Source organism: Chelonia mydas, chromosome 1 (genome assembly GCF_015237465.2).
Source record: "Chelonia mydas isolate rCheMyd1 chromosome 1, rCheMyd1.pri.v2, whole genome shotgun sequence".
Lineage (NCBI taxonomy): Eukaryota > Metazoa > Chordata > Testudines > Cheloniidae > Chelonia > Chelonia mydas.
The window spans coordinates 81,721,431-81,747,695 of NC_057849.1; the positions used below are offsets into that span (position 1 = coordinate 81,721,431).

Here is a 26,265-nt window from a genome sequence, read left to right on the forward strand (position 1 = left end):
ATTTGTTAGATTGGATTTTCATTTTCTGAAGGATATTTGTTTTTGGCTCAAATAACCGCAAGGATTTTCTCTACTTAAGGGTGTTAGTACAGCATCATGGCGAAATAAGGTTTTGTTTTGTTTTTGTTTTGTTTTTGTTTTAAATCCATATATTTGCCTACCGAAATTCTTCTCCTATAGATCATGTTTACTTGTATACTTCACTGTAAAATAGCTCTAAAACACAAAGTTTAAAAAATAAACCCTGCAATACCATAACTGATTACAGTAAATGTATGTGGGAAAGAGATTATTGGTAGAGGCAAGGGCTTTAATAAGAATATAGGCTGTCTCAGAATTTGAGTTGAGAAGACCATAAAACAGAATATGCATGGGTTCAACTAATAAGGAGATAAACAGAATAGGGCAGCGGTTCTCAAACTTGGGGTCGGGAGCCCTCAGGGGGCCGCGAGGTAATTACATGGGGGGTCGGGAGCTGTCAGCCTCCACCTCAAACCCCACTTTGCCTCCAGCATTTATATTGGTGTTGAAATATATGTGTTCTTAATTTATACGGGGGTCACACTCAGAGGTTTGCTATGTGAAAGGGGTCACCAGTACAAAAGTTTGAGAATCCCTGGAATAGGGTGTTTTGGGCATGTAGGCCACATCGGGGTTCCGAAACTGTATGGAGGGCTGGGTGTAGTGTATTAAATTGCTCCCTGTAGCAATGTGTTACTTATGGTGTACTACTTACAGCTGCAAGTCCTGGCGCTCTGAGCGGCACGGTAAGGGGGCGGGGAGCGGGAGGGTTGGATAAGGGGCAGAGGGTTCTGGGGGGCAGTCGGGACAGGGAACAGGGGCAGTTGGATAGGCGTGGGAATCCTGGGGGGCCTGTCGGGGATGGGGTGTAGATAGGGGTCGGGGCAGTCTGGGGACAGGGAGTAGGGAGGGTTGGATAGGGGGTGGGGTCCAGGTTGGGGTGGGGGGTCCTGGGAGGAGGCAGTCAGAGGACAGGGAGCGGGGTGGGGCAGTTCTGAGGGGAGCAGTCAGGGGGCAGGAAGTCGGAGGGGCGGATCGGGGTGGAGGCCAGGGTGTTTGGGGAGGTGTGGTGTATTAAATTGCTCCCGATAAGAATGTGATGCTTACTGTGTACTACTTACGGCTGCCAGTCCTGGTGCTTAGTAAGTAGCACATTCCTACGGGGAGCAATTTAATACACTACACCCTGGCGGCTCTTGCAACTGTGCTGCGTAGCAGGAGCTCACAGCCCCACCACCCACAGCACTGCTGGCATGGCAAGCTGAGGCTGTGGGGGAGGGGCAGGGGGTTAGCCTCCCAAGCCGGGAGCTCGAGGGCCGGGCAGGACAGTCCCATGGGCTGGATGTAGCCCACGGGCCATAGTGTGCCCACTTCTGGTTTAGGATCTTCAGTGCTCTTTTAAGAAAACACTTTGCACTTTTGTGAAGCCCATTTTAAGCATCAGAAATCAGTTTGATAGCAGAGGAGGTTTTAAAATAGAATGGAATTGTACTGAACATTTTGAGGTACTTTTGAAGTGATTGCTTAAGAAAGGTTGCTGTTAGAAGTATTTGGATAAAGTCTCTTGTGTCTATTAAATCTTAACTGTTGGGTATATTAGCTTAGTCCCTGAATTTATTAGCAGAAGTTTTAAATTATTCCACTAACCTAAAAATAGTGCTAAATTTCTATTCTTTGGTAACATCTGAAGAGGTTAATGTCAATAACTTGTACATAAAGAATTCCCTGAATGCGTTTTGAAATTTTTGTGTTGGTGGGTTTTTTTAAGCTTCACAATGAAGATGATCCTCCAGAGTCAACTGTTGAAGAGCCATCCACTTCGACAGAGACTGCACAAAATTCTCAACCAGCAGCTTTATCTGAAGCAGATGTTTCTCCTCCACCTTATTGTAGTATTGCTGTAGAAGCAGCTGCAACCTCAGGTATTTTCCCTTTATTATATAACAGCTCTAGGTAGTATTACTGTTGGAGAAGTACAAATATCATGAGTCAGCTACTGATTTGGGGGAGTATGATGCAAACTTCCCCTCCCCCCCCCTCCCCATGATTACTGTTACCTGATTAAAGGTGAGCCACAGATATATGTTTCTCTTTTTTGTGTGTGTTTTAACCAAAACCCAGGCAACTTTTTAGAATTGTGCTGACTGCCCAAATTACCAGACTCTGCAAGTAGCATATTATTAGCTCAAGATAGTCCTTCATTTTTTTTTTTTTTTGAAATTCTGTGTACTTTAATTCCACAGTCCTCCTTTGGCTCTTATTCAGAATAGTACGCAGGTTTGCAGGATCAGGGCCACAGTGCATACGTTTCGCATGTGACGACCATGAATAAATTTTCACGCATATGAAGTATTTGCAAGAGAAGCACCTCTGCTGGCATCATTTAATCAGCTGCAGAATCCTGTTACATGCTGATGGGAAGCCAAGTACTAGACACTTGTTAATATTGCTTGGTTTTGCAATGTATTAATAATTTGTGCATTTGGTATATAAATAAAATGTCATAAAACAAAATTTGTTGTTCACGTTACTTTTTTAAAAGCAATACTTTACATACTAAATTGGCAAAATTGAGCCATTCCAAGAACAAGCAGTTGTCTTGCCTCAGTAGACCAGCTGCAGTTTGCAACAGCGCTCTGCAGTTGATGAGATGTGACATGACCAGGATAGGCCTCAGTTCATTTTTTTTTTTTAACACTAAGAACCTGAAACTCTTCTTTTAGGATGTTTCTTTGCACCCTTCTCTCACCCACTCATATGCAAATTATTGTATCTGATGAATGCTTGCATTTGCTTTTCAGCAGAATGTAATCTTAGTTCCAAAACTCTTTGCCCTTTTGCAGAATCTAGGTCAAACTTTAAATTAATTACTTTTGAGTTGCAGGAGTAGGCATCTTTAAATTGTGATTCACTCTTTCCTGTTCATTAAAAAATAAAATAAAACGAAAAAAAATCTCACAATGTCTGTAAGCACTTATAGGTCAAGTTGCTGTTGAACAAAGAGACTGAAGTTTATGACTGGACAGTTTTAAATGTCACCAGGCTTGCTGTTGCTTTAGTGTGCGTTTTTTAAGATTGCTGTAGTCTATTGTTCTTGTTGATATTTTTCTGGGATACAAAGCATGAATCTCATTTTTTGTTTTTAACAGAAACACCTAATGAATTTTACCCTGTACCACCTCCATATAGTGTAGCTACCTCTCTTCCTACTTATGATGAAGCAGAGAAAGCCAAAGCTGCAGCAATGGCAGCTGCTGCAGCAGAAGCTGCCCAAAGAGTAAGTGAAATATCTCTGTAAAAATCTTTTGGGGAATCTGTAAACGAAGTTGATTTTGATAATGTACAGTACTCTAAAGTAGTGTTTAAAAAGCATTTAGGCCCACACTTCAACCTTTTTTTAATAATCATTGTTATCAAGTCATGTCTTTTGGATGCTAAATAGCTTTTAAAATTTAGTTAGATATTTGCAAGACATTCTGAAGATGTGAAGTGCTATAGAACTGAAGAGCATTTCTCTGAAGTACAGCTGTTTGCTAAACACTTTAAAAAGCCACGTTCTTGGTTAGATTTTGACTCTATAGCTGGTACATATCTGGAGGGAGGGGAGGATTCAGATTCACTGAGTTAACAATTCCAATTCCTGGGATAGTGCTGTGATACTATGAATGGTTTCTGTTAGTAGCAAAGAGGTAACTTAAGTCAGAGAAGTATGTTGCTTTTTATTGCTGACAAAAAATAGACAAATTGAAACAAATATTTTTGATCTTTTTAGAGTGTTAAGGGTAATAATGTTGCCCTGGCAACCTTAATTATGGTATTTCCTAACTTTTGAGTGCTTGACTTTTCAACCTTACAGTTTTTTCATGTTGCGTTTTTTGTGTGTAATATTGGTATATGTGTGGTATTCCGCCCTCTCCACCCCCAAGTTTCCCCTTGCTAATTCATTCCTTTTGAAAGTGTAGAATTTAAATGTATAATGAAAACCGGGAAAGTGCAGTTAGAATCTAAGTGACATTTTAAACGTCGTTTAAGTGAAAACAGAATATTTAAAATAATTAAATTGTTTGTTTGTCTGTAATAACGTTCTCTTAACACTGTTCTTTAGTTCTTTTGTCTTATGTTTGTTTTACATGCTTAGCACGGCCAGTTTAGGGAGTCTAGGAGTCTGTTTGATGAAATATTCCTCAGTCCACCAGAGGTATGGTACAGTTCTATTTAGTTGAGACGTTGCTGTGAATTTTCCTGCTGGTAAATAATGATGGGGTTCCCTTACCCACTTCAGAATTACCTTATTGAAGTCTCAGATTTGTTGCATACGCTAAATATGTGCCATTTTAGAATCTATATTTGAATTCTGCTAATATGTACGTCAACCCTTTTTTCAGGGGATTATAAATCCAATTAAAAAAAATTACTCTGAAAACCATTTGCGTTTGTATAGAACTGCACCAGCTAACTGTCAAACGGGTTCCTTAAGAATCAGCTTTCTTAATTGACTAGCCAATTTTTCTTAGGGTAGACCCTACATTCCTAGTTTCAGTTACAAGAAAGTTATAAACCCCTGAAAAACATTCATAATGGAGCTCATGGTAGAACCTTATTCATAGTGGCAATAACAGGTGCCACTAAAATTGAAGATGCTGCAACGTTAGTGCCTTTCTGTGTACAGGATATGCTATTGTATTTGTGATACTTATCCAGATAGTTAATGGATTGCAACATTTAAGGAGGTAAAAATACTTCAGTTCTGGTCTTAGAAACCAAATGAGTTGTATAGGCACAAGTATATCATAAGATCTATAACAGTTACAAAAAATGTGTATGAATCTTTCGGGCTGCATAATCCACTATGTGAACTGTGCAATAAAAGGGGTTAAGTGAATTAAAGCTTTTGTTTAGAGCGCAAAAGACATCAGGAGTTGACAATTGGGAAGCAGAGACATGTCTTTAATTTTTATAGAATGTTGTTGAATCAACATTATGCGTTCGTAGCAGTTTCCACGTATTCTTAAAAAAAAAAATTATGAAAAGATGATATTAAGGAATAATTGGGATTCAGTTCAGGTCACCACATGACCAAAAAATGAAATTCAGAGACCCCATTAAAAACACCAGTAAGAAGCTGGGGGTATTTACTTCTGCAGAAAGACTGAAACATCTAAAACAAAACTAAACAAAACAAGATTTGCTGTCCAGGGCAAACCTGTATTAGTGGAGGCATGACTACTGGCCTGAAAGGTGTCTTCAATCTGTCATTTCTATGATTATAAAACCTTATGCTGCCAGATGGCTTGTATAATCTGGGGTTACTTAAATTTCACATGCAACTATAACCTCTTGCTCTAAGATTAGTATGAAAGTCCCCAATTGCATTATTTTCAAGGTTATCAGAATTTAATATGTAAATGTTATGACACTGTTAGTACAGCCTGGTCTTGAATTGCACTATTCATACAATAAGAGCCCTCAAATTTTACAAAATAGATTAAAATTATTAGAATTATGTCAATTTCTGCACTCAGATTCCCCAGGAAAGATCTTGATTTCACTGTGTAGCTTTCCATTCATATGTGGGACCTAGACATGTAAAGATAGCAGAAATCTGAGTTTATAATGCTTTCATGGATCTAGACACAACTTTATCATTTAATTTTATTGGGATGAGAGGGAAGGTCCTCTCATGGATTGGTAACTTGTTAAAAGACAAGAAACAAAGGGTAGGAATAAATGGTCAGTTTTCAGAATGGAGAGAGGTAAATAGTAGTGTCCCCTAGGGGTCTGTACTGGGACCAGTCCTATTCAACAGAATCATAAATGACCTGGAAAAAGGGGTAAACAGTGAAGTGGCAAAATTTGCAGATAAAGCAAAACTACTCAAGATAATGAAGTCCCCGGCAGACTGCGAAGAGCTACAAAAGGATCTCTCAAAACTAGGTGACTGGGAAACAAAATGGCAGATAAAATTCATTGTTTATAAATGAAAAGTAATGCACATTGCAAAACAGAATCCCAATTATACGTATAAAATGGTGGGTCTAAATTAGCTGTTATCACTCAAGAAAGATATCTTGCAGTCATTGTGAATAGTTCTCTGAAAACATCCACTCAGTGTGCAGGGCAGTCAAAAAAGCTAACAGAATGTTGGGCATCATTAAAAAAGGGATAAATATTAAGATAGAAAATATCATATTGCCTTTATATAAATCCATGGTACATCCACATCTTGACTACTGCATGCAGATGTGGTTGCCTGATCTCAAAGATATATTGTAATTGGAAAAGTTTCAGAAAAGAGCAACCAAAATGATTAGGGGTATGGAATGGCTTGCATATGAGGAGAGAGTAATGAAACTGGGACTTTACAGCTTGGAAAAGAGATGGCTAAGGGGGATATGATGGAGGTCTACAAAATCATGACTGGTGTGAAGAAAGTAAATAATGAAATGTTACTCCTTCTCATAACACAAGAAGTAGGCGTCACCAAAAGAAATTAATAGGCAGCAGGTTTAAAACAAACAAAAGGAAGTATGCTCACAATGCACAGTCAACCTGTGGAACTCTTTGCCAGGGGATGTTGTGAAGGCCAAGACTATAATAGGGTTAAAAAAGAACTAGATAAATTCATGGAGGATAGGTCCATCAATGGCTGTTAGCCAGGATGGGCAGGGATGGTGTTCCTAGTCTGTTTGCCAGAAGCTGGGAATCAGCGACAAGGAATAGATCACCTCTGATTACCTGTTCCGTTCATTCCCTCTGGGGCACCTGACATTGGCCATTGTCGGAAGACAGGATACTGGGCTAGATGGATCTTTGGTCTGACCCGGTATGGCTGTTCTTATGTTTGTATATAAAAATATTAGCAAATTACTTTTTGCTGTTCAAAAAGTTGTAATCCATCTGTGATGGGTTGGATCACAGAAACCCCCTTGAGAATTGCTATCTGATGTGCTGGGACTGCCTCTGAGCCAGTTTTCCCTAGCAGCTTGGGACTTGAGAACCCTGCCTGGTTCAACCCAGACATGCTAGCCTGCTACAAACACAGACCCAGGTCTCCCACAAGTTGCAGGCTAAACTGAAAACAGCTTAAGAAGTGTTCCTGTCTCCAACACTCAGGTATCCAGCTCCCAAAGTGTCCAAACCCCCAATAAATCAGTTTTTTACCCTGTATAAAGTTTATACAGGGTAAACTCATAAATTGCTTGCCCTCTATAACAGTGATATAGAGAGCGATGCACAGCTGTTGGTGTCCGTGCTCTCCCCCTCCCCGCCCCACTCAGGTATTAATACATACTCTGGGTTAATTAATAAGTAAAATGTGATTTTTTTTTTTATTAAATACAAAAAGTAGGATTTAAGTGGTTCCAAGTAATAACAGACAGAACAAAGTGAATTACCAAGCAAAATAAAATAAAACCCACAAATCTAAACCTAGTACAGTAGAAAATGATTACAGATGAACGTCTGAGGGTGAGATTTCCAAGAAGTTTCTTTTACTGACTAGCCTCCTTCTAGTCTGGGTCCAGCAATCATTCACACCCCTGTGGTTACTGTCCTTTGTTCCAATTTCTTCCAGGTAGCCTCTCCACCCCCAAAAGATCTATTGAGCCAGCTGAAGACAAAATGGAGGGGTCTCCCAGGGGCTTAAATAGACTTTCTCTTGTGGATGGAGACCCCCTCCTCTCTCCTATTCAGAATTCAGCTCCAAGATGGAGTTTTGGAGTCACCTGGGCAAGTCACATGTCCATGCATGACTGAGTTCCTCACTAGCCAGGCCACATTCCTGGGAAAGCTTAGATGTGGATTGGCGTCTCCAAGTTCATTCTTAGCTTAAGTGTTTCTTGATTGGGCACTTACTGAGAATAGTCTTTTCTCAGGAAACTGACCAACTGCTTCACTGAGGCTACTTAAAATTAAACAAGTATATAGCCAGTATTCATAACTTCAAGTACAAAAATAATGCATGCATACAAATAGGATGAATATATTCAGTAGACCATAACCTTTACAGAGATGTTGTGTGGCATATGTAGCATAAAACACATTCCAGTTATGTCATATACACATTCATAAGAATATTCCCATAAAGCATTGTGGGGTGCAACATCACACCATCTATGTAAATACACCATGGTGCACTATGGTTAAATAATGAAGAATGTGATTCTCTTTCCACCTTTTCAAAAAATAAATAACTAAAGCAACATTGAAAGAAAAGGAGTACCTGTGGCACAGTAGAGACTAACAAATTTATTTGAGCATAAGCTTTCGTGAACTACAGCTCACTTCATCGGATGCATGCAGTGGAAAATACAGTGGGGAGATTTTATGTATACAGACAACATGAAACAATGGGTGTTGCCATGCACACTATAAGGAGAGTGATCAGGTAAGGTGAGCTATTACCAGCAGGACAGGAAAAAAACCTTTTGTAGTGAAGATCAAGGTCTGCCATTTCCAGCAGTTGACAAGAACGTGTGAGGAATAGTGGGGGGTCGGGGGAATAAACACGGGGAAATAGTTTTACTTTGTGTAATGACCCATCCACTCCCAGTCTTTATTCAAGCCTAATTTAATGGTGTCCAGTTTGCAAATTAATTCCAATTCAGCAGTCTCTTGTTGGAGTCTGTTTTTTGAAGTTTTTTTGTTGAAGAATTGCCATTTTTAGTTCTGTAATCGAGTGACCAGAGAGATTGAAACGTTCTCCAACTGGTTTTATAATTCTTGACGTCTGATTTGGGTAACATTTTTGATTTAAATCAAGAAGAATTCTATTTTGTGCCATCAAAGACTGAGAAAGTAAACTTTGGCACATGAATTTGAGAAATGTGCACATTGTATGTAAACTTTTATGTAATGTAACTTCAAAAACATGATCTTTTTTTTTAAAGCTATAACAGCAGTTGGGCTAAACGTTCAACGCCATTTAGGTGCCAAAAGATGCACACAGGCCCCTAGGGCTTGTGCCTAAATGGTGAGCCTATTTGGCATTTACAGAGATGCTACATTCCTCCTAAGTTCTCTAGGGTGCCTAATTTTCCAAGCTATGTTTTCAAAGCAGAGTGATTTTTCTGCGCCGAGGGGTATTTTTACCATGAATTTTAAAAAATGGCTCTGGGCACTTAGTGGCCATTATGAGGCCATTGTGCACATTGAAGACGACCACCTTTTGCAAATGTGTCCCAGTTGTCTGTCCTTCCTTTTTGTAATAAAACTTACCTGGTAACAATGAGTGCACCCAACCCTCTGTTAACAGGAGATGCGTTAGTCAGATGTCTCATCTATAGATCACATAGTGTTAGTTTAAAACACTTTTATTTTTTTTTAAAAAAAATGTGTTTTAGATGTCATAGAAGATACAAAGCAAAGGTTAGAACAGCATCCGGGAAGTATTTTTGATCACAGAATATCAGGGTTGGAAGGGACCTCAGGAGGTCATCTAGGCCAACCCCCTGCTCAAAGCAGCACCAATCCCCAACTAAGTCATCCCAGCCAGGGCTTTGTCAAGCCTGATATTAAAGACTTCAAAGGAAGGAGATCATACCCTCTGAAATATTACTTCATTTGTAAAATTGATAAGTTTATATTTTGCTGTAGATTTGAACAGTAAATAAGCAAATTAATTTTGCTAGTTTGGCATTATATGTCTGTTTTCCCCTTAATGTAGATGAACTAAAATAATATTAGGGCTGATGGGTGGGAGGAGAGACTCTTTAAGAAGCTACAGGAATTTATATTTTCTCTCCTGACCATTATGCTATTTTCAGCTAGAGGAAGCCTGTCTTGCCACTGTTAAACAACTGCATCATTATTTTTAGCTTTGCATCACTTTTTATTCACTTAACCTTAAGTACAAATCTTAAATACTCATTTTCAAACCTTCTATTAAAATTCCTCTAACCAGATAATACAGATTTCACGTGTATGGATAAGAATTTTATTGTGTGAAAGTTGCTGTTTCTAGCTTAGCATTTGAGTTTGGACCTGGAATAAGATCAAATAACAGTGAAAGGGTCGGTGTTTGGGTGCCCAGAGTTACATGAAGTGACTTTAAAATATGTGTATTTTCTGTACTTTAAAGAGGACTGTTGTGTACTATTTTTTTGTTCAGTTACAACTTTGCAGTTTTGCCATGTAAATTAATAATTATCAAATGAATATTTTTTTCTTACTGTATCATTACAACTACAATTCTTCGTGTAGGCAAGACAAATGCCAAACTATGTATACATTTTATCTCTTATCAAAATCAAAGATTGAGAAGACATATTTAAATCATTAAAACAAAGCAAGGATTAGGGATTTCAGTGTCTTAATGAATTTTGTGGATCATTATCTTGTAGGTGTCTCCTTGTGTGTGACTTGACTTCTTAAAGAAGTTAGAAAATAAACTGACAAGTTTCAGAGTAGCAGCTGTGTTAGTCTGTATCCACAAAAAGAAAGTTTAGCTTCTTAAGAAACTAGGTACTTCACTGTGTGCTATATTAAACTGATTTTTCTTATTCCAGATACTTAAATTTAGAAGCTTAAAAGATGGAACTTACCTTAGTTTAGTCTACTTTGGTAGTGTAAAATGTTCTTATGTCAGCTGTCCCCCTTCTACCCCAACAGCTGAAAACTATATGAAGATCTCACTTTAAAAAGATGAATTAAAATAGTTTCTTGCTTCTTGTATATAAATAAATATCTTAATACATGTTATCTCTTAGATTTTTGTAGGTCACACAACCTGTACAAATACAAACTTATTGCTAGTGTTGGGATCTGAGGCTTCCAAAATAGACCCTTAAAATCCAGTCTTCTACGGTATTTAAATGTGATTGAACTGTCGTTACATAAAAACTGTTTGGAAATAAGGAGCTAAAATGGTGGTCACAGCTATGGGAATTATTTAAAAATGTCTCTACAGTAGACATCTTTATGTATGGTTTATAAAGTATGTTGTGATGAAAGATGACATTTTACTTAAACAAACAAAAAACACCAACAGACAAAACCAGAAACCTCAGTGAATTCTGCGGTTCTGAAAATGTGGTGATTCCTTGAACTTTAAGTCAAGGATTTCTAATATGGTAAATATTAGTCAACATACAGAATGTGAATTCCGTGGCAACTTAATGATATCCTCTCAAGTTGGAAGAAAATAATTACTTGATACATGAGGATAAATGGCACAAACAGTGAAAATGGATATTAGCTATTATGTCTACATATTTGGTTGGCAAGTAAACTGCAGTTATTTTCTTCTGTTTACACTGAGTACATGAATAGGGTATGTTAAAATACATTGGGCTAAATTCAGCCATGGTATAACTTAACTACTGAAGACAGTGGAATTACATTGAGAATGGATTTTTTTTCTGCTCGGTGTTGAACATAATTTTTTGTCTCAAATAATGGTCTGTAGCTCAATTTAAATTGAATATTGTTAATTCCTATGTACATGTTCCAGTTTTTCTCCAGAGTTCATTTGAGTTTCATTGATAACTGGGCTTTATCATAGTAAAGCAATAAACTTCATTTTTCTGTAGCTTAATAGATTTAATAGTATTTTGTTCTTTTGAGGTTCATTTATGTATATCTGTCAACAAATGGCAGTCTGATGTTTTTAAAAACACAATTAACAGTTTAAATCTACAAGACAATGCATTAGCCTAAAGTTAACTTTCCTTCACTAAAATTTCTCCAACATATAAATCCAGGAAGAAGAATATCCACCTCGGGATGACTTCAGCGATGCAGATCAACTTAGAGTTGGCAATGATGGCATCTTCATGTTGGCATTTTTCAGTGAGTTATTTTTACATCCCAGATCTTTGAGGTGTATAATTTAGATTTCCATTGGAACAGCAGACTATGAAAGATAGCCACAGTATCTGCATGAACACACTGTAACAAATGGAATCTTTTTACTTATATACAGATGTAAAACAGTACCTGTTACTCAGAAAAAGCAAGTATGTTGTGTTTTTTTCAGTCACTTCTGAGAATGGTGTTAAAACTAACTTACACCTATCACAGATAGGTCTGAACAAATCCTCAGTTGGTAACCTCAGGAATATCAAGATTATATGGTGGACCGCATCATAAAGTTCTAACAGCTACAGAACTGCTAACTTGAATTAAAAAATCTGGATGACAGAAATGTGATTAATTACTCTTCTTAAAAGATCTGGAGGATGGTGTGGATTGCACCCTCAGCAAGTTTGCAGATGACACTAAACTGGGAGGAGAGGTAGATATGCTGGAGGGCAGGGATAGGATACAGAGGGCCTGGGACAAAAGAAATCTGAGGTTCAACAAGGACAAGTGCAGAGTCCTGTGCTTAGGATGGAAGAATCCCATGCACCGCCACAGACTAGGGACCGAATGGCTCAGCAGCAGTTCTGCAGAGAAGGACCTAGGGGTTACAGTGGACGAGAAGCTGGATATGAGTCAACAGCGTTCCCTTGTTGCCAAGAAGACCAATGGGATTTTGGGATGTATAAGTAGGGGGCATTGCCAGCAGATGGAGGGACGTGATTGTTCCCCTCTATTCGACATTGGTGAGGCCTCATCTGGAGTACTGTGTCCAGTTTTGGGCCCCACACTACAAAAAGGATGTGGAAAAATTGGAAAACGTCCAGCGGAGGGCAACAAAAATGATTAGGGGAGTGGAACACATGATTTATGAGGAGAGGCTAAGGGAACTGGGATTGTTTAGTCTGCGGAAGAGAAGAATGAGGGGGGGATTTGATAGCTGCTTTCAACTACCTGAAAGGGGGTTCCAAAGAGGATGGATCTAGACTGTTCTCAGTGGTAGCAGATGACAGAACGAGGAGTAATGGGCTCAAGTTGCAGTGGGGGAGGTTTAGGTTGGATATTAGGAAAAACTTTTTCACTAGGAGGGTGGTGAAACAGTGGAATGCGTTACCTAGGGAGGTGGTGGAATCTCCTTCCTTAGAAGTTTTTAAGGTCAGGCTTGACAAAGCCCTGGCTGGGATGATTTAGTTGCAGATTGGTCCTGCTTTGAGCAGGGGGTTGGACTAGATGACCTCCTGAGGTCCCTTCCAACCCTGATATTCTATGATTCTACCTGAAAATCTACCTGTAATACACTTATATGGGCGACCTACTAGATTAAATAGCTATGGAGGGATTTGTTCAGACCTATATAGTATTAATTTTTTTCAGGTTGAACTAACTTAGGTATGTAAAATATAACTTTTTAAATTACGATAATCAGTTTAATAATGTAAAGCACTCTGCCTCCAGATAATCTTTGGATTGCCACCAACACTGCCTTAGCACTTACATTCACTGAAACTGTGTGCTGTGCACCATTTCTTTTCTATCAGATATACAGTAAAAGCTTTATCTGGCATGTTATGGGAATGGGGGGTGCTGGTAAGTGGAAAAATTCCGGTTAACTAGGAGGGAGGGAGGTTGGATGTGGGAGGGAGTACGGGAGCGGGTGCAGGGTGTTGGATCCGGGTGGTGCTTACCTTGGGCAGCTCCCTGTAAGCAGCAACCTGTCCCTGGTGCTCCTAGGACAGAGGCATGGCTAGGCGGCTCTGCGACTGCTTCTGCCTGCAGGCGCTACCCCCAAACTCCCACTGGCTGTGGTTCCCAGCCAATGGGAGCTGCGGAGCCAGCGCTCGGGTTTAAACACCAACAGTGAAGAAGGAAATGATTTAAAGTTCTGCAAGTGGTTATGTTAAAGAGGAATGGGGTGAAATAACAAAAGGGGTACTTCAGCATGGAAATAAAAACCAAACACTTTCCAGAAGGTGAGATCTGTAAGAGCTTGGAGGATTGTCCCCATTCCTTGGGGTACAATAACTCCTCACTTAACATTGTCCCGGTTAATGTTGTTGTTTTGTTGTTACATTGCTGATCTATTAGGGAACAAGCTCGTTTAAAGTTGCGCAATGCTGCCTGCTTTGTCCACTGCTTGCAGGATTCTCTGGAAGAGCAGCCCCTCCTGGTGGGGATTAGATCCAGAGGGGGCCAGCAGCCCCTCCCCCCATCAGCTCCCCTAAATTCCCTGTAAGGTATGTGGCTCGGCAGCTGCCCAGCAGCAGTTCAGCTGTCCCTCTTTCCGCTGTGCTGCTCCTGCCCTGCCCTCTGCCTTGGATCTGTTCCCGGGAGCTTCCTGCTTGCTGGGGGAGGGGTGCTGATATCAGGATGTCCTCCTGCTCCTGCCCCCCCACTCCTTAACCCCTCTCCACAAACCAGAGGAGGGGGACAGGGCTCAGGGACAGAAAGGAGGGAGCTTGCTCAAAGCTGTTGCTGCCTATCTGAACTGGCTGATCTGCTTAAAAGAGCAACATACTTGAAGTGGGGTCAGCATACTTAAAGGAGCAATGCACATCTCTCTCTCTCTCATGCATGCGCCCCCCAGCACTTTGGAAAGTCAGCACTTGTGCAGCCTTGCACGTGCTGTCAGGAGGAGGGAGTGGATAGCATGGGCTGGATAGCATGGGCTTATCATCATGTTCACTTTTTGCAGGGAAGTGTGTGCAGCTACTGCCTTGCATCTGTTGTGTTTCCTCCCTCCTGCCTCAGTCCATGCTGCCTTGTGGAGTGTGAGGCTACATTAACAGCAGCGTATTAACCCTTGAGGGCTCAGCCGAGTGCTAGTTCATCATTTAGCAGCAAGGCATTCCCTGGGAAATAGTCCACAGTCTTACTTCACCACTTCAAGCAAGCATTACAATCATTCATTGCTGTGTACAGTATTGAACTGTTCATTTAAAACGTATACTGACTATATGTATATAATGTCTTTTGTCTGGTGAAAAAAATTTCCCTGGAATTAACCCCCCTATTTAAACTAATTCTTATGGGGAAATTGGATTCACTTAACATGATTTCGCATAAAGTCGCATTTTTCAGGAACATAACTGTTAAGTGAGGAGTTACTGTATGTAAAACTAGATAATTCTGACTTATTCCCTACAGTACATTTTCTTGTGGCTTGCCCTAACAGGGACTTAACTCATTTTTTGTTTCTATGTCTACACTGCACATCACTGGCAGTGGTATGTAGGATATGTTTTGGTACACACCACAGTGAAAAGTAGGTAGTGTCCACACTGCACTGTGGAGCTACATGCTTCTGTGAAAGGCCCTGGCAAGGGGTGGTAGAAAGGAAAGGCTTGGCAGTGGGGAGCTGTTTGAGCAGTGGGGAAACTACACTGCTAAAAATAGTGTTGATGTGGAGACGTTGCTTGAGCAAGTAGGGTTCAAATGTGTCCTTACCTGCACTGCTATTGGTAGGGTTTGTGTAGTGCATGTGCTCTTCATGCTGCTGAAAGGAGTGTGCGGTGTAGACAGACCCTATGACTGTAGTTTCCAGCATTAAGTTGTGATTTTTGAAACCAAAGATCCCCTAAAACCAGACTTGCTGCTTTTAGTTTTAGTTGTGTAAAACAGCAAAGGGGTCATTCATTATCTATGCTTGTTTTAGCCCAGCTGAGCGAGAACCAAACAAGCTTTTACTGTCAAGCTAGTGTTCAGAATCAGTTTATGATCTGTAGCTACCATCTAGTGGTAAAACACTAAATTACATTGAAAGTCATGTTTTCAAGCCATCTAGTGGCCATGTCTGTATTTTACAAATGGGGCAGGGGGGAACCTCAGTGCTAGTACCAAAAAAAAGTCATTTGATCTAGAGTTCTATATGAGTAAACATGTTTCCTCGTAGAAATATCAATACAGCATGCGCTGGAAATGGTACATTGTAGGAGTAATACAGTGATTCATAAAAATTACAGCAGAATGAAGAGTAAATACATCTTTCATAGAAGCTGCTGACATTAGCTGCCTTTGCTTCATGTAAAAAATGAGACATGGGCGTTCAGTAGCATCTTATTTTAATGCTGTAAAATATTTGTTTCAGAAGTGTTATAGCTGAACAGAAAATCTGGACATATATTAAGTGATTAAAAGTAAAAAATATTGAACATTTTTTTTCTTCATCCAAAATATATAGCAAAATTGTATGCGTCTCTAGCTGAGCCCTTTTTAGGATCACATCTTAATGTAGACTGGTTATAATAATTTCAGGAGTTGATATAAAGAGTAGCAGATTCTCTTCATATCCCATTTGAAGGATCACAGGAGACTCAGCACAAATTGCTGGGTGTTTTTCACACGCCATCTTCAGCGCAAGTAGCCTTTCCAGTGAACCAAGTTTTGTTAGATACTGCCAAGACAATTTGGTAGACCCCCCCCACTACCGACTCCCTGAACAGCTGAGAGAACAGACACAGTATTAATTAGTCTGAACCACTAGCCATATCTTCCCATTCTGTCCCAAATTCCTTAGTTGTGGATTCAGCAAATGACTATAACAGGCAACACCGTTCGCAAGCTGTCCCAAATGATAAAGATCAAAAGTGCAAAGACTTCGGTTGCAAAAGTTAGTTGTCTGCCACCCTGCAATACAAAGTTGCTAATTGCCAGGCGATTTTGACAAAACATAACCAGATGAACTATTCAAAATTTAATTCCTTTATTGAACACCACCTGCAAGAGCAGAGGGAACATCTTCAGGCTTTCATCACAGAGGGACAGCTTCTTGCAAGGATATCTTTGTGAGCTTCTCTTGATTCTGCGATACAGCAGCCTACTCTGACTTCACAGCTGTAGTTCTGTATCCAGTGTTGTGGCTGCAGTCTTCAAGATTTCCACATGAAGTCTAAAACACTGTAGAGGACCTCCCTTGTGGTGGTCATAACTTACTCGAGTCCACAGTGATTCCCGGCATTTGTTGAAGGGCTATAGGGCCACCCTTTGATTGATGGGCATATATAAGCCTGTAAGCAAGGAGATTTAGTTTGGTTTCAGACAGCTCAGTTTCCCATCTCTACCATATGGTGCTGGAGCCACCTAAAAAGAAATGTAGAATGCAGAGGTGAAAGTTCTCAATCATTGCACCTGAATTGATGCAACAGCCTTCATCTACAAAGTTTTCATTCTGACCACAAACATCTCCGTTACCCAGATCTGATGCTGTACATCCCTGCCCCCTCAGTCCTCTCACTTTTGGGGATAATCAAATTACCGCCAAGAAATTGATTTTGGAGGTTATAACGTCCGTTTTTCAGGACCACTATCAGTATAGGCTCCTCTCTTGTATTCTCATCTGTCCCCATACAGCTTTGCCAATGGGGAGTAATATTCTTCTTTGAGTGCTTGCACGTGTCCATTCCAGTGTAGGGGTGTGTGTGTCCCTAGCATAGTTGCTGGAAATTTTTCCCTGAGTGGTATCCTTTTGGGTCTGCTCTAGCACCCCCTGGTGTTGCACACTCAGTGTCTGTATAAAGAGCCCTGCTGAGCCCACTCCCCTTCAGTTCCTTCTTACTGCCCATAACGGTTGCTGGCACCCTCACTGCTTAGGCAATTCTTCTCTTAGTGGATTTTCTGTCAATTTTAGTGTAAATAGTTATTGTAGTTTTTAGTAATTAGTGTAGTTTTAGTAGTTCTATATAGTTTTGGGCTTTTGGGGCTCCTCCGCTCTTAGATGGTGGAGTTGTCCACTGTCCCGGTGCCAAGGCTTGCCTCGGTCACTGGGGTTCAAGCCTTGCGCATCATGTGATAAGTCTATGCTTTTGAGCGACCTGCACTTGACCTGCCTCAAGTGCTTAGAGGAAGCTCATAGGAAAGGTCACTGCCACATTTGCAAGGAGTTCAAGCCCTGGACCCAGAAGGACTGAGTTGCTCAATTTTGAAGGTCCTCGTCTTGGAGGCAGCCCTAAGACTGGCCTCGGAGCTGTGCTTGGAGTTGGCACCAAGTGCCTTGACCTCGGTGCAGAGCACTCCTCCATAATCCTGTGTCTCCTGGCATCGATCATCTTCCCCAGTGCCCCAGAAAAAACGTGTCCAGTAGTCCTCCCTGATCCCTATTCAAAGTATAGAGTTCATGGGGGGGCAGTACTCGACTCGGTGCAAGCAAGGGCTCTGCTTCTGGACAAATGGTTCCTTTTGATCGTGTCCCTGATAAGATCTCTCCAGGGTCATTGGATGATGACTGTGCAAAAGTGCCCAAGTCCCATAGGTTACGTGGAGTCATGCACATACATAGTGCAACATGCAAGACTCAGACCTCTACAAGCCACAGTCTGCTTCCCCTCTCACCATCACCTGGACTCTGTGCTCATGGTTCTGGTACAGGTCCTCGAGTTGCTGACATGGTGGCTGCACAGCCACATGGTATGTGCTGGTGTACCCTTCTCAAAACCCCAGCCATCCTTGTCGCTGGTATGTGACACATCAGCCTTCGGCTGGGGAGCCCACATGGGGTTCCTCAGATCTCTAGGTCTTTGGATTCCAAGAAGAGCTCTTCCTGCACATCAATGTCAGGGAGTTCAGGGCCTGCCAGGCATTTCTACCGCACCTGTCACACACATCTGTTTTGATCCTCACAGACAATATGACTGCTATGTTCTACAAAAACAGGTAGGGCATCGCGGGCGTTCTCTCCCCCCCACTCCCAACCAGGAAGCAATAAGCCTGTGGGAGCTCTGTATCAGTCGCTCTATCAATCTAGGGGTATCTTACTTTCCCAGGACTCAGGCCTGCTGACACAGTCTGCTAGCTGGTTCTTTCTCCTCTCACAACGAGTGGTCTGTCTAGACACTGAGGGACATCTTTCAAGGGGAGTGTGGGGGGGGTTCTTTGATGCACTTTATTGCATGAGTCCAAATCAGCCCATGGGTCACTGCCAATTCATGCCTGCAGCTCCTCAGGCATATGGCAGCATGAGTCTTTTTCACAGTACATGCCTGTTTACATTTACTCTGCTTTCAGGATAGTTTATACCTTTAACAGAAAGAAAAGGAGTACTTGTGGCACATTAGAGACTAATCAATTTATCTGAGCATAAGCTTTCGTGAGCTACAGCTCACTTCATCCGATGTCTGAGTTATTCTGCTTTGTCTTTCATGTCTTCAACTCAGTTGTTCATTGCATTTGTGGACAGTATGCAGGCCAGACCTGTTTCCATTCAAAGGATTTCTTCTTTGATATCCAGTTGAACTTGTCTGTGTTACCGGTAGGCTAACCTGAATCTGCCAGCTAGCATTGGGTCAATCAGCTAGGTCCCAAGCAACCTCTGTGGCTTTTCTGGCCAGCGAAGCGGCAACGTGGTCGTCATGTCATGTTTTGGCTTTCACTACACTATCTCTCAACGACCTAGAAATGATGTTAAATTTGGACAAATGGTTCTCCAGTCCCTATTTAAAATAGACTCTCAACCCACTTCCTGTTGGGATTGCTTGTGAGCATCTCCTTATAGTGGAATGGACATGTTCAGTCACTCAAAGAAGAAACTGTTACTAACCTTTCTGAAACTGTTTTTTGAGATGTGTTGCATATGTCCATTCTACAACCTGCCCTCCTTCCCCTTCCTGTCAGAGTCTTCCACTAGAAAGGAACTGGGGGGCGGCGTTAGAGATGGCTGCACCCTTTATGCCTGAGCTCTGTGCACAAGGCACCAGAGAGTGCTCGAGCCACCCTAACTGGTACCGCTAAAGGAAAAACTTCCTGAGAACTGTGAATTGGAGTGTGCACACACTTGCAGTGGAATGGACATGTGTAACACATCTCGAAGAACAACTGTTGTGGGAGGGTAAGTAACTCTTTCTTTTGTTTTTTTTCAAGGGAAACCTGTCTGATCTGTTTCTTTACCATTTCTCCAACCCTGCTGAAGTTGCTTAGGAAGACTGTTGTCCTAATTTGGGCCCCTACATTGTTCAGTAGTAATGAGAAGGAGTGGTTGGGAATCAGAATAATGGTGTATTTTCATGTGATCATTTCTCCTTGAGCAATTCTATAAAGTCTCTTCATACAGCAACGATTGTTGTGTAGGATACTGAAGTATACACAGAAGAGTAAAATGAAACAACTGCATGAAAAATTGCTGATATCCCTTTTCTCTTTTGACTGCCAGATGTGATCCCTTGATATTTTTAGCCTGGGCCTTGGCTCATAGGTTAATGCATCACTATTTAATCTAAACATATGGCCCACCTCCTATGTAAATGTCTACTAATGTAATATTTCAAAGAAAGATGCAGATACAAACAGCAATCTTAACCCATTGCCCTGTGTTGGGATATTTTTACATATAAATCTTTTACATCTTTTTTTGTGAGAATCTTCTTAGGATGGTTCAGTATTATACTACTACAATTTCATAAGCCTGGGTTTGGAACTAAGCGTGACTATATCAGATGTTCAGTAGGCAGTAGAGTGGAGTATCTTTTAGTTTTCATTTTGAAATCCAAAGACTTTGGTAGGTGTTAATTTTGTAGGAGCTTTTAGTGGAAGTTCTAGTTGTTACTTATCTATTTGTTCTAAAGATAAAGATCTACCATTCAAAAATTTAAACAATATCAAAAGTTAATGTATACACCTGCCAAGTATCAACTCTTGGATGTAAATACTGGAATAATATATTTGTATGTATTAACAGTGGGCATGCCAGCATGTGAATTGGCTAAAAGAAAACCTTAAATGTCAGATATGCAGGAAGGCAGCTTTAGATTTGCTTCAGCTCTTCAGTGTTGAATGAAGCACAGGTACATTGTAGTGATGCATCATACTTCTTGAAGGCTTCTGCTCTTGGTTAAGGTTTCAAGAACAAACTGTATTCCAGTGTTGTCATTGCAGGTAAATTCAAAAATGTTTAATTCTGAGAGCGTGACTTTAATGAAAGCCAAGAAATTGATCAAATATGACCGGCAATCTGTACTTAACTTTAATGTTACAGAGGGGTGTCTGCAGGAGTGAGGGATAGATATCTGCAAGTTCAGAGGACATTAACATGCAGCTATGTCTTGAAGTTAGCTGAGTGCTGCCTTGCCACGTGCTATTTGGGTAATTCAGCAAATTACTTTGAAGTCTAATGGTGTTCTTACCCTACTTACAGACGAGTTTTAAACATTAATACAAAATTTTTTCTTTGAACCTTTTTTTATAGTGCAAGTTTAGTAGACAATTAGACCTTTAATGGTTTTTTTTTTTTCATGTTTTATAAATAACTAAAAACTATTTTTGGGGAAAATGGCTTTAAAACTGCTGCAGAGACCTTAGCTAAAGTAATAGTTTTAAGGCCTGGAGAGACCCCTAGATCATCTAGTCTGACTTCCTGTATATCACAGGCCACCAAAACCACCCTGAACCCTCTCACTAAACCCAACAAACACAACTAGACCAAAGTGTTACAGCTCAAAGGAGACTAAAATATTGTATGCCCAGTGAAGAGACTGGGAGGGACCGCGGTGCACCAGTGTCTGAGCTCCCTGTGATGGCAGGAATTAATTGAGATGATTGGAATAAACAATCCAAATTCCATGCTGCAAGAAGGTGAAAACCCTCCAAGGTCACTGGCAGTCCCGCATATGGTGATCAGCTAGACCCTGAACATGTGGGCAAGAACCAGTCAGCTAAGCCCAAGCGGTGTGGGGGTGGGGGAAAAGAACTGGCGTCACTTCAGAGCACTCATCCATTCTGTAGAGTGTCCTGTCTCCACCTGATGCAAGCTCTGATCCCTCAGAGCAAGGAGACCAAAATAAACAACAACAAAACAGAATACACTGGCAGTGGGGATAGGAATCCCTTCCTTACCCTGCAGCCCTGAAGCACGAGATTTTGGCACCGCTGAACCCTGTGCCACGTCCTCACAAGCAACCCAGTGATATGACCCTGCTCATAAATTTGTTCATCTTTCTTAAAAGTAATTACATTGTTTGTCCCCACAGCTTCTAGTGGAAGGCTGTTCGAAATCACATTTGCCTCTTTTGCAGCTGCATCCCATTGGTGGCTCAACATCCTATGATCGACCAATGCCCCCAGTCTCTTCTCCATTATTTCCAAATGATGAGCCCCCACTCGTAGCAGAAATTATTAGGCACTAAGTGCATAATCTTGCACTTTATGCTATTGAATTTCAATCCATTTCTGTTACTCCCGTCTTCGTGGTCATCCACTTTCTGTCTAATATTCCGATACTGCTCTGTATCGACAATGCTTCCCAACTTTGTACCATCAGCAAATTTCATTAGGACATTCCAACTTTGTGACAATAATAAAAATATTAAATCACATTGGTCCTTGAGGAACTCTGCTAGTAACTTCCTTCCAGTCGGATGGTTTACCTTTTAGCACAACCTTTGCTTTCTCTTTAAGCAGTAACTTACTCACCTTTACTGTTCTTTTACTAAACCCCATTTTTCTAAATTAATAATTTCCCATACAGTACTGTCAAATTCTTCACTGAAGTCCAAGTATTTTGAATCTGCGCTATTTCTCTCTCCTTAAAATTTAAAAAAAAAAAAATCAGTTTTACCTTCTCAGAGGTACTCTCTACTTTCAGGAAACCAATGTTGCATTTTACATCTGCTTTTCCATTTGCCTCCATGAATTTTTTTTCTTTTCATCATTTGTTTAAAGCTTTGCATACTACTGCTACTACTACTGAGGTCAGACTAACAGGTCTGTAATTGTCTGGATGACTTTTTCTGCCTTTCTTAAATATAGATACAAGGTTAGTTCAGTATGACTGGAGAATAACTAACCCCAAGTAGATAGAATTTATTTAAAATCCTTGCTAATGAACTAACAATCTCATGTGCTAGTTTTTTCAGTGTTCTGGGTTGAAAAATATTAGGTGTCTCCTGTTCCATCCCCTCCCGTCTCCACTCCCAAACCCGGATTTGAGTGCATTAAACTGTTAGAGTTTTTCTTCTACCTCAAATGTGGTAATTTCCATTTCTATACACATGTTGCCATCAGCCATCTTGCCTTCATATCCATGTTCCATCTTATAATTATTGAAAACAGAGGCAATGTATTCATTTAGTTTGTGGACTGTAGAGATTATTTTTAAACTCTTCCCTATCCACACTGCACAGCAGCCCAGCCATATCCATCCTTCCTTTTTATTTATATAACAATCTTACTTTTGTTACTTTATTTTAATTTCTTTGACAAGAGCTAAGTCAACTTGACTTTTGGCAGTTCTTACTTCATTCATACATTTTCTAAGCTCCATGATGTAGCTTTCTTTGCTGATTGGTCCCTTTTTTTCCATTCCCTAGAGGCTTTTTGCTGACTCCTGATAACCTTTTTGAGGTGATTATTCATCCAGTTGGGTCTGGAGACTTTCCCTACAAGTTTTTTGCCCCCAACTTGAGGTACAAATTTCAGATCGTAACAATAGTTCTTCAAGTTGTGTATCCCTATGGGTGCTCCACAACCTGCCCTCCTCCCCTCTATTTGGGGGTTCTCATTTGTCACTCTCTGGTAGAGAAGGAACTGATGGGGGTTAGCCCAGGCATGCTGGCTAGCCTTGTAGCGCAGCACAAAGACAGCGCATGCGCGGGCTCAACAGACACTGCTACTGAAGTTCTCCAATCAGTAGCATAGGGACGCAAATGCACCTACAGTGGAGCACCCATAGGGACACGCATCAAAGAACCATCGTTACTGCACAACGTGAGTAACTTCTTCGTCTGAGTAAGAGGGGCAGGGGGAACCCACAAGACCTGTCTCTGGCCTTCCTTGTTTTCTACCAAGTTTTTATGTACTACTTTTTTTTTCTTCAACCTTTTTCTCCCTTTCATTTTCAGTGGCTGATCTGTCTCCTTATTTCAACTGTCATAGTATCCCTACCATTTCTGTATTACTGTAAAATTTGTCCATCCAATCTTCATAAAGCCAGTATGCATTTCTTTATAAATCATGACTTTTGGATTATGTATACTCATCTGAATATGAATCCAGAAATCATTTTCAAAGTAGACTTTGGGCCTTCGATACAAGCTCCTGAATGTGCACTAAAGGTATAAATATTTATAAGTGTTCTGCAGTTGTATATCACTTAATCTCACTTCTTGTGTTCTACTCTAGAAGTGTTATTGCCATTTAGATTGTGCTTGTGTATATTCTTTTAAAGCTTAACATTTAAGTGCTTGATATTACTCTTGGTTCTTTAAGTAGTTAATGTTTTTGCAGTTCAAATCATTGAATTGTTTTTTAATTTTTAGTTTTCTTTGATATATTAGATTTGTCTTCAAAACGTGACCCTAAACGTAGACAAAAGTTAGGTTGTCATCAAAGCTGCCCTAAAGATGTGAGGGATAATCATACCACTAATGCTTGCAAATCTTACTCCTGCTTGATTCTCTCAAAATCTGTATTAGAGAGAGCGATTACATTATGTGATTACATTTATTATGAATTTTTAGGAGCTTCTGAGCCTCAGTTTCTCAGAGCAACAGCCAAACTTTTTTAAAGAGCAAAAGCTGAGTTTTATTGTTAGTATTGATAAATATAAGTTCCAGCTTCTTTTGGGCCATTGAGTCTAATGACAGCTTCGCCACCAGAATCCATCTCACTTCTCTCTTCTGTCAATTTTGATGATGACGAGATTTGAGCGTGTGCAGTTTTTAAAACAAACAAAACCCCAAAACCACAACCCTACCAATCAAAACACTAAACCCACAATTCTCCCCCTGGGAAGAGGATAGGAGAGAGAATAAATATGTATCAGATGTTAATCTGGTCATTTAGTGTACTGCTGAGAGAGACTCAGATGGTGGTGGGGGCAGTATAACAACCTGTGCCGGATAGAATGGAAAGGGAGTAGAGTAGAGCGCCTTTGGCACTGAAAATATTAATGGTATTTTAACTGCGGAGACTTTGTTTGAGACTTAGGATTTTTTTTTAACCTTCTGCATCCTCTGTTGCATGCAGTTCTTCAGAGTGGAGTTGTCCTGTTTCCCCCGCTCTTAAGGCTTACGACACAGAAGGCCATGTCTTAAGGACACAGAAGGCCATGTTTGATCCAAATAGGATCATAATAGGAGGTGGAAAAAAAGTGTCTTCATAATTTTTCTTGAGTGCCAGAGAGATGTTACTTGTAAGGGTTTTTTTCAATGTGGCAACTTGTGTTGCTGACTCTGAGTTCTTAAGGTATATTCAGCTGTTTCAATACTGAGTGAAGTGGTAATGTTTTTGGCAGATCCTAGATGGACAGTCCTGGAGACTGAAATCTCTCCATGGTACGGTACAGTACAGTATGAGCAGCAGCAGTGACAGCTGCTCTGGAATAGGCTTCAATTGTATTTTGGAACAATCCTTCTACTGAGAGCAAAGAATCTAGAACTCCTTTTTGTCCCTTACACAGTGGTGCCTGCTAGCCCCACAAGATGGTGTATTGTATACAGAGGACCAAAGAGGGGCTGCATTGCAGCCTGTCTCCAGGTTGGCAGAGGGTAGAGTAATTCCATCCTCCCGTCAACTTAATTCTGTGCACAAATCCTTTTTGTGCAAGACAGTTGGGAGGTACAACCCTAGAGGGTAACTAAACTGTAAGTGAGAAACAGCATGGGCTTTATATAGCACTAGTAATGCCAGACAAACTTACTCTTTTTTTAAAATCAAACTACAGAATTATTGGAAGAAAGGCAACAGATGTTGCTGAATTTCAGAAATCCATCTTATATCTTTCTTTAAAATTTCATATTAGCTGGGGTCTGGGAGGAATGTCATTTAGAAATGAAAACTGGCAAGAAGTAAAGACTACAAAGGTAAAAAGAAAATTGCACTTAGTCAGTAAATGTATGCTGAACACTGCCTCTAATCAGGAGAGGGCTTTGGGTGCAGAAATAGGTTTGGTGGGTTGTTTTTTTTTAAACTTATAAGTTTTTAAAGGGTAATCATGTACATTGAAAACTGTTTCCACAGCCTTGTTATAAGCTTGTTAAAGACTTGAGGGCTTTCAGGACAAATTTCTGGCTTGAATTCAATTTCATTTCATGTGTGCGCTTCACATATAAAGTAAACAAAATGTAATGATAGATACAGGTTCCACTATAGTAGATAGCAAGAGTGCTTTATATAATAAAATTAAGGTTTCCCCCCCCCTTCATTGGTATGCTTGGGAGATTCTTTAACCTTGATGCATGTTTGATAAAATAACTTTGGACTTCTGTCATTTTCCCCTGAAGATATTTAGGCGGTTCTATATCACGAAGAGAAATTTTGTCATACTTAATTTTCACTTGAATTTTCCCAGGTGAGTGCAGAGAAGTTTGTAATAGCTTGAAAGTAAGCTCTATATTTTGAAGTAAAACATCCACAACTTAGTATTTTTTTTTTTTTGTCAAACTATAAACATCTCTACAGGAAAAATACACTTCTTTAGACCATTTAAAAAAAAATGCTTTTAAGAATTCCAGGATGTACTGATATCTA

At 40.4% G+C, this 26,265-nt stretch overlaps 1 protein-coding gene across 7 annotated transcripts in view; it reads left to right on the forward strand.

Annotated features, from left to right (window-relative positions):
* Window positions 1-26,265, forward strand: part of NDFIP2 (Nedd4 family interacting protein 2) — a 66,211-nt gene that overhangs the window by 24,130 nt on the left and 15,816 nt on the right. For 3 of the 7 annotated variants that reach the window (XM_043534430.1, XM_043534426.1, XM_043534422.1), the window contains exons 2-5: window positions 1,790-1,943; window positions 3,171-3,298; window positions 4,160-4,219; window positions 11,721-11,808. In XM_043534430.1, the coding sequence (XP_043390365.1) occupies window positions 1,790-1,943; window positions 3,171-3,298; window positions 4,160-4,219; window positions 11,721-11,808 (430 nt within the window). Of the gene's footprint in view, window positions 1-1,789; window positions 1,944-3,170; window positions 3,299-4,159; window positions 4,220-11,720; window positions 11,809-11,941; window positions 12,124-26,265 lie in introns of those variants that run through there. The other 4 variants (XM_037895692.2, XM_037895707.2, XM_037895701.2 and 1 more) reach the window with 2 other exon arrangements.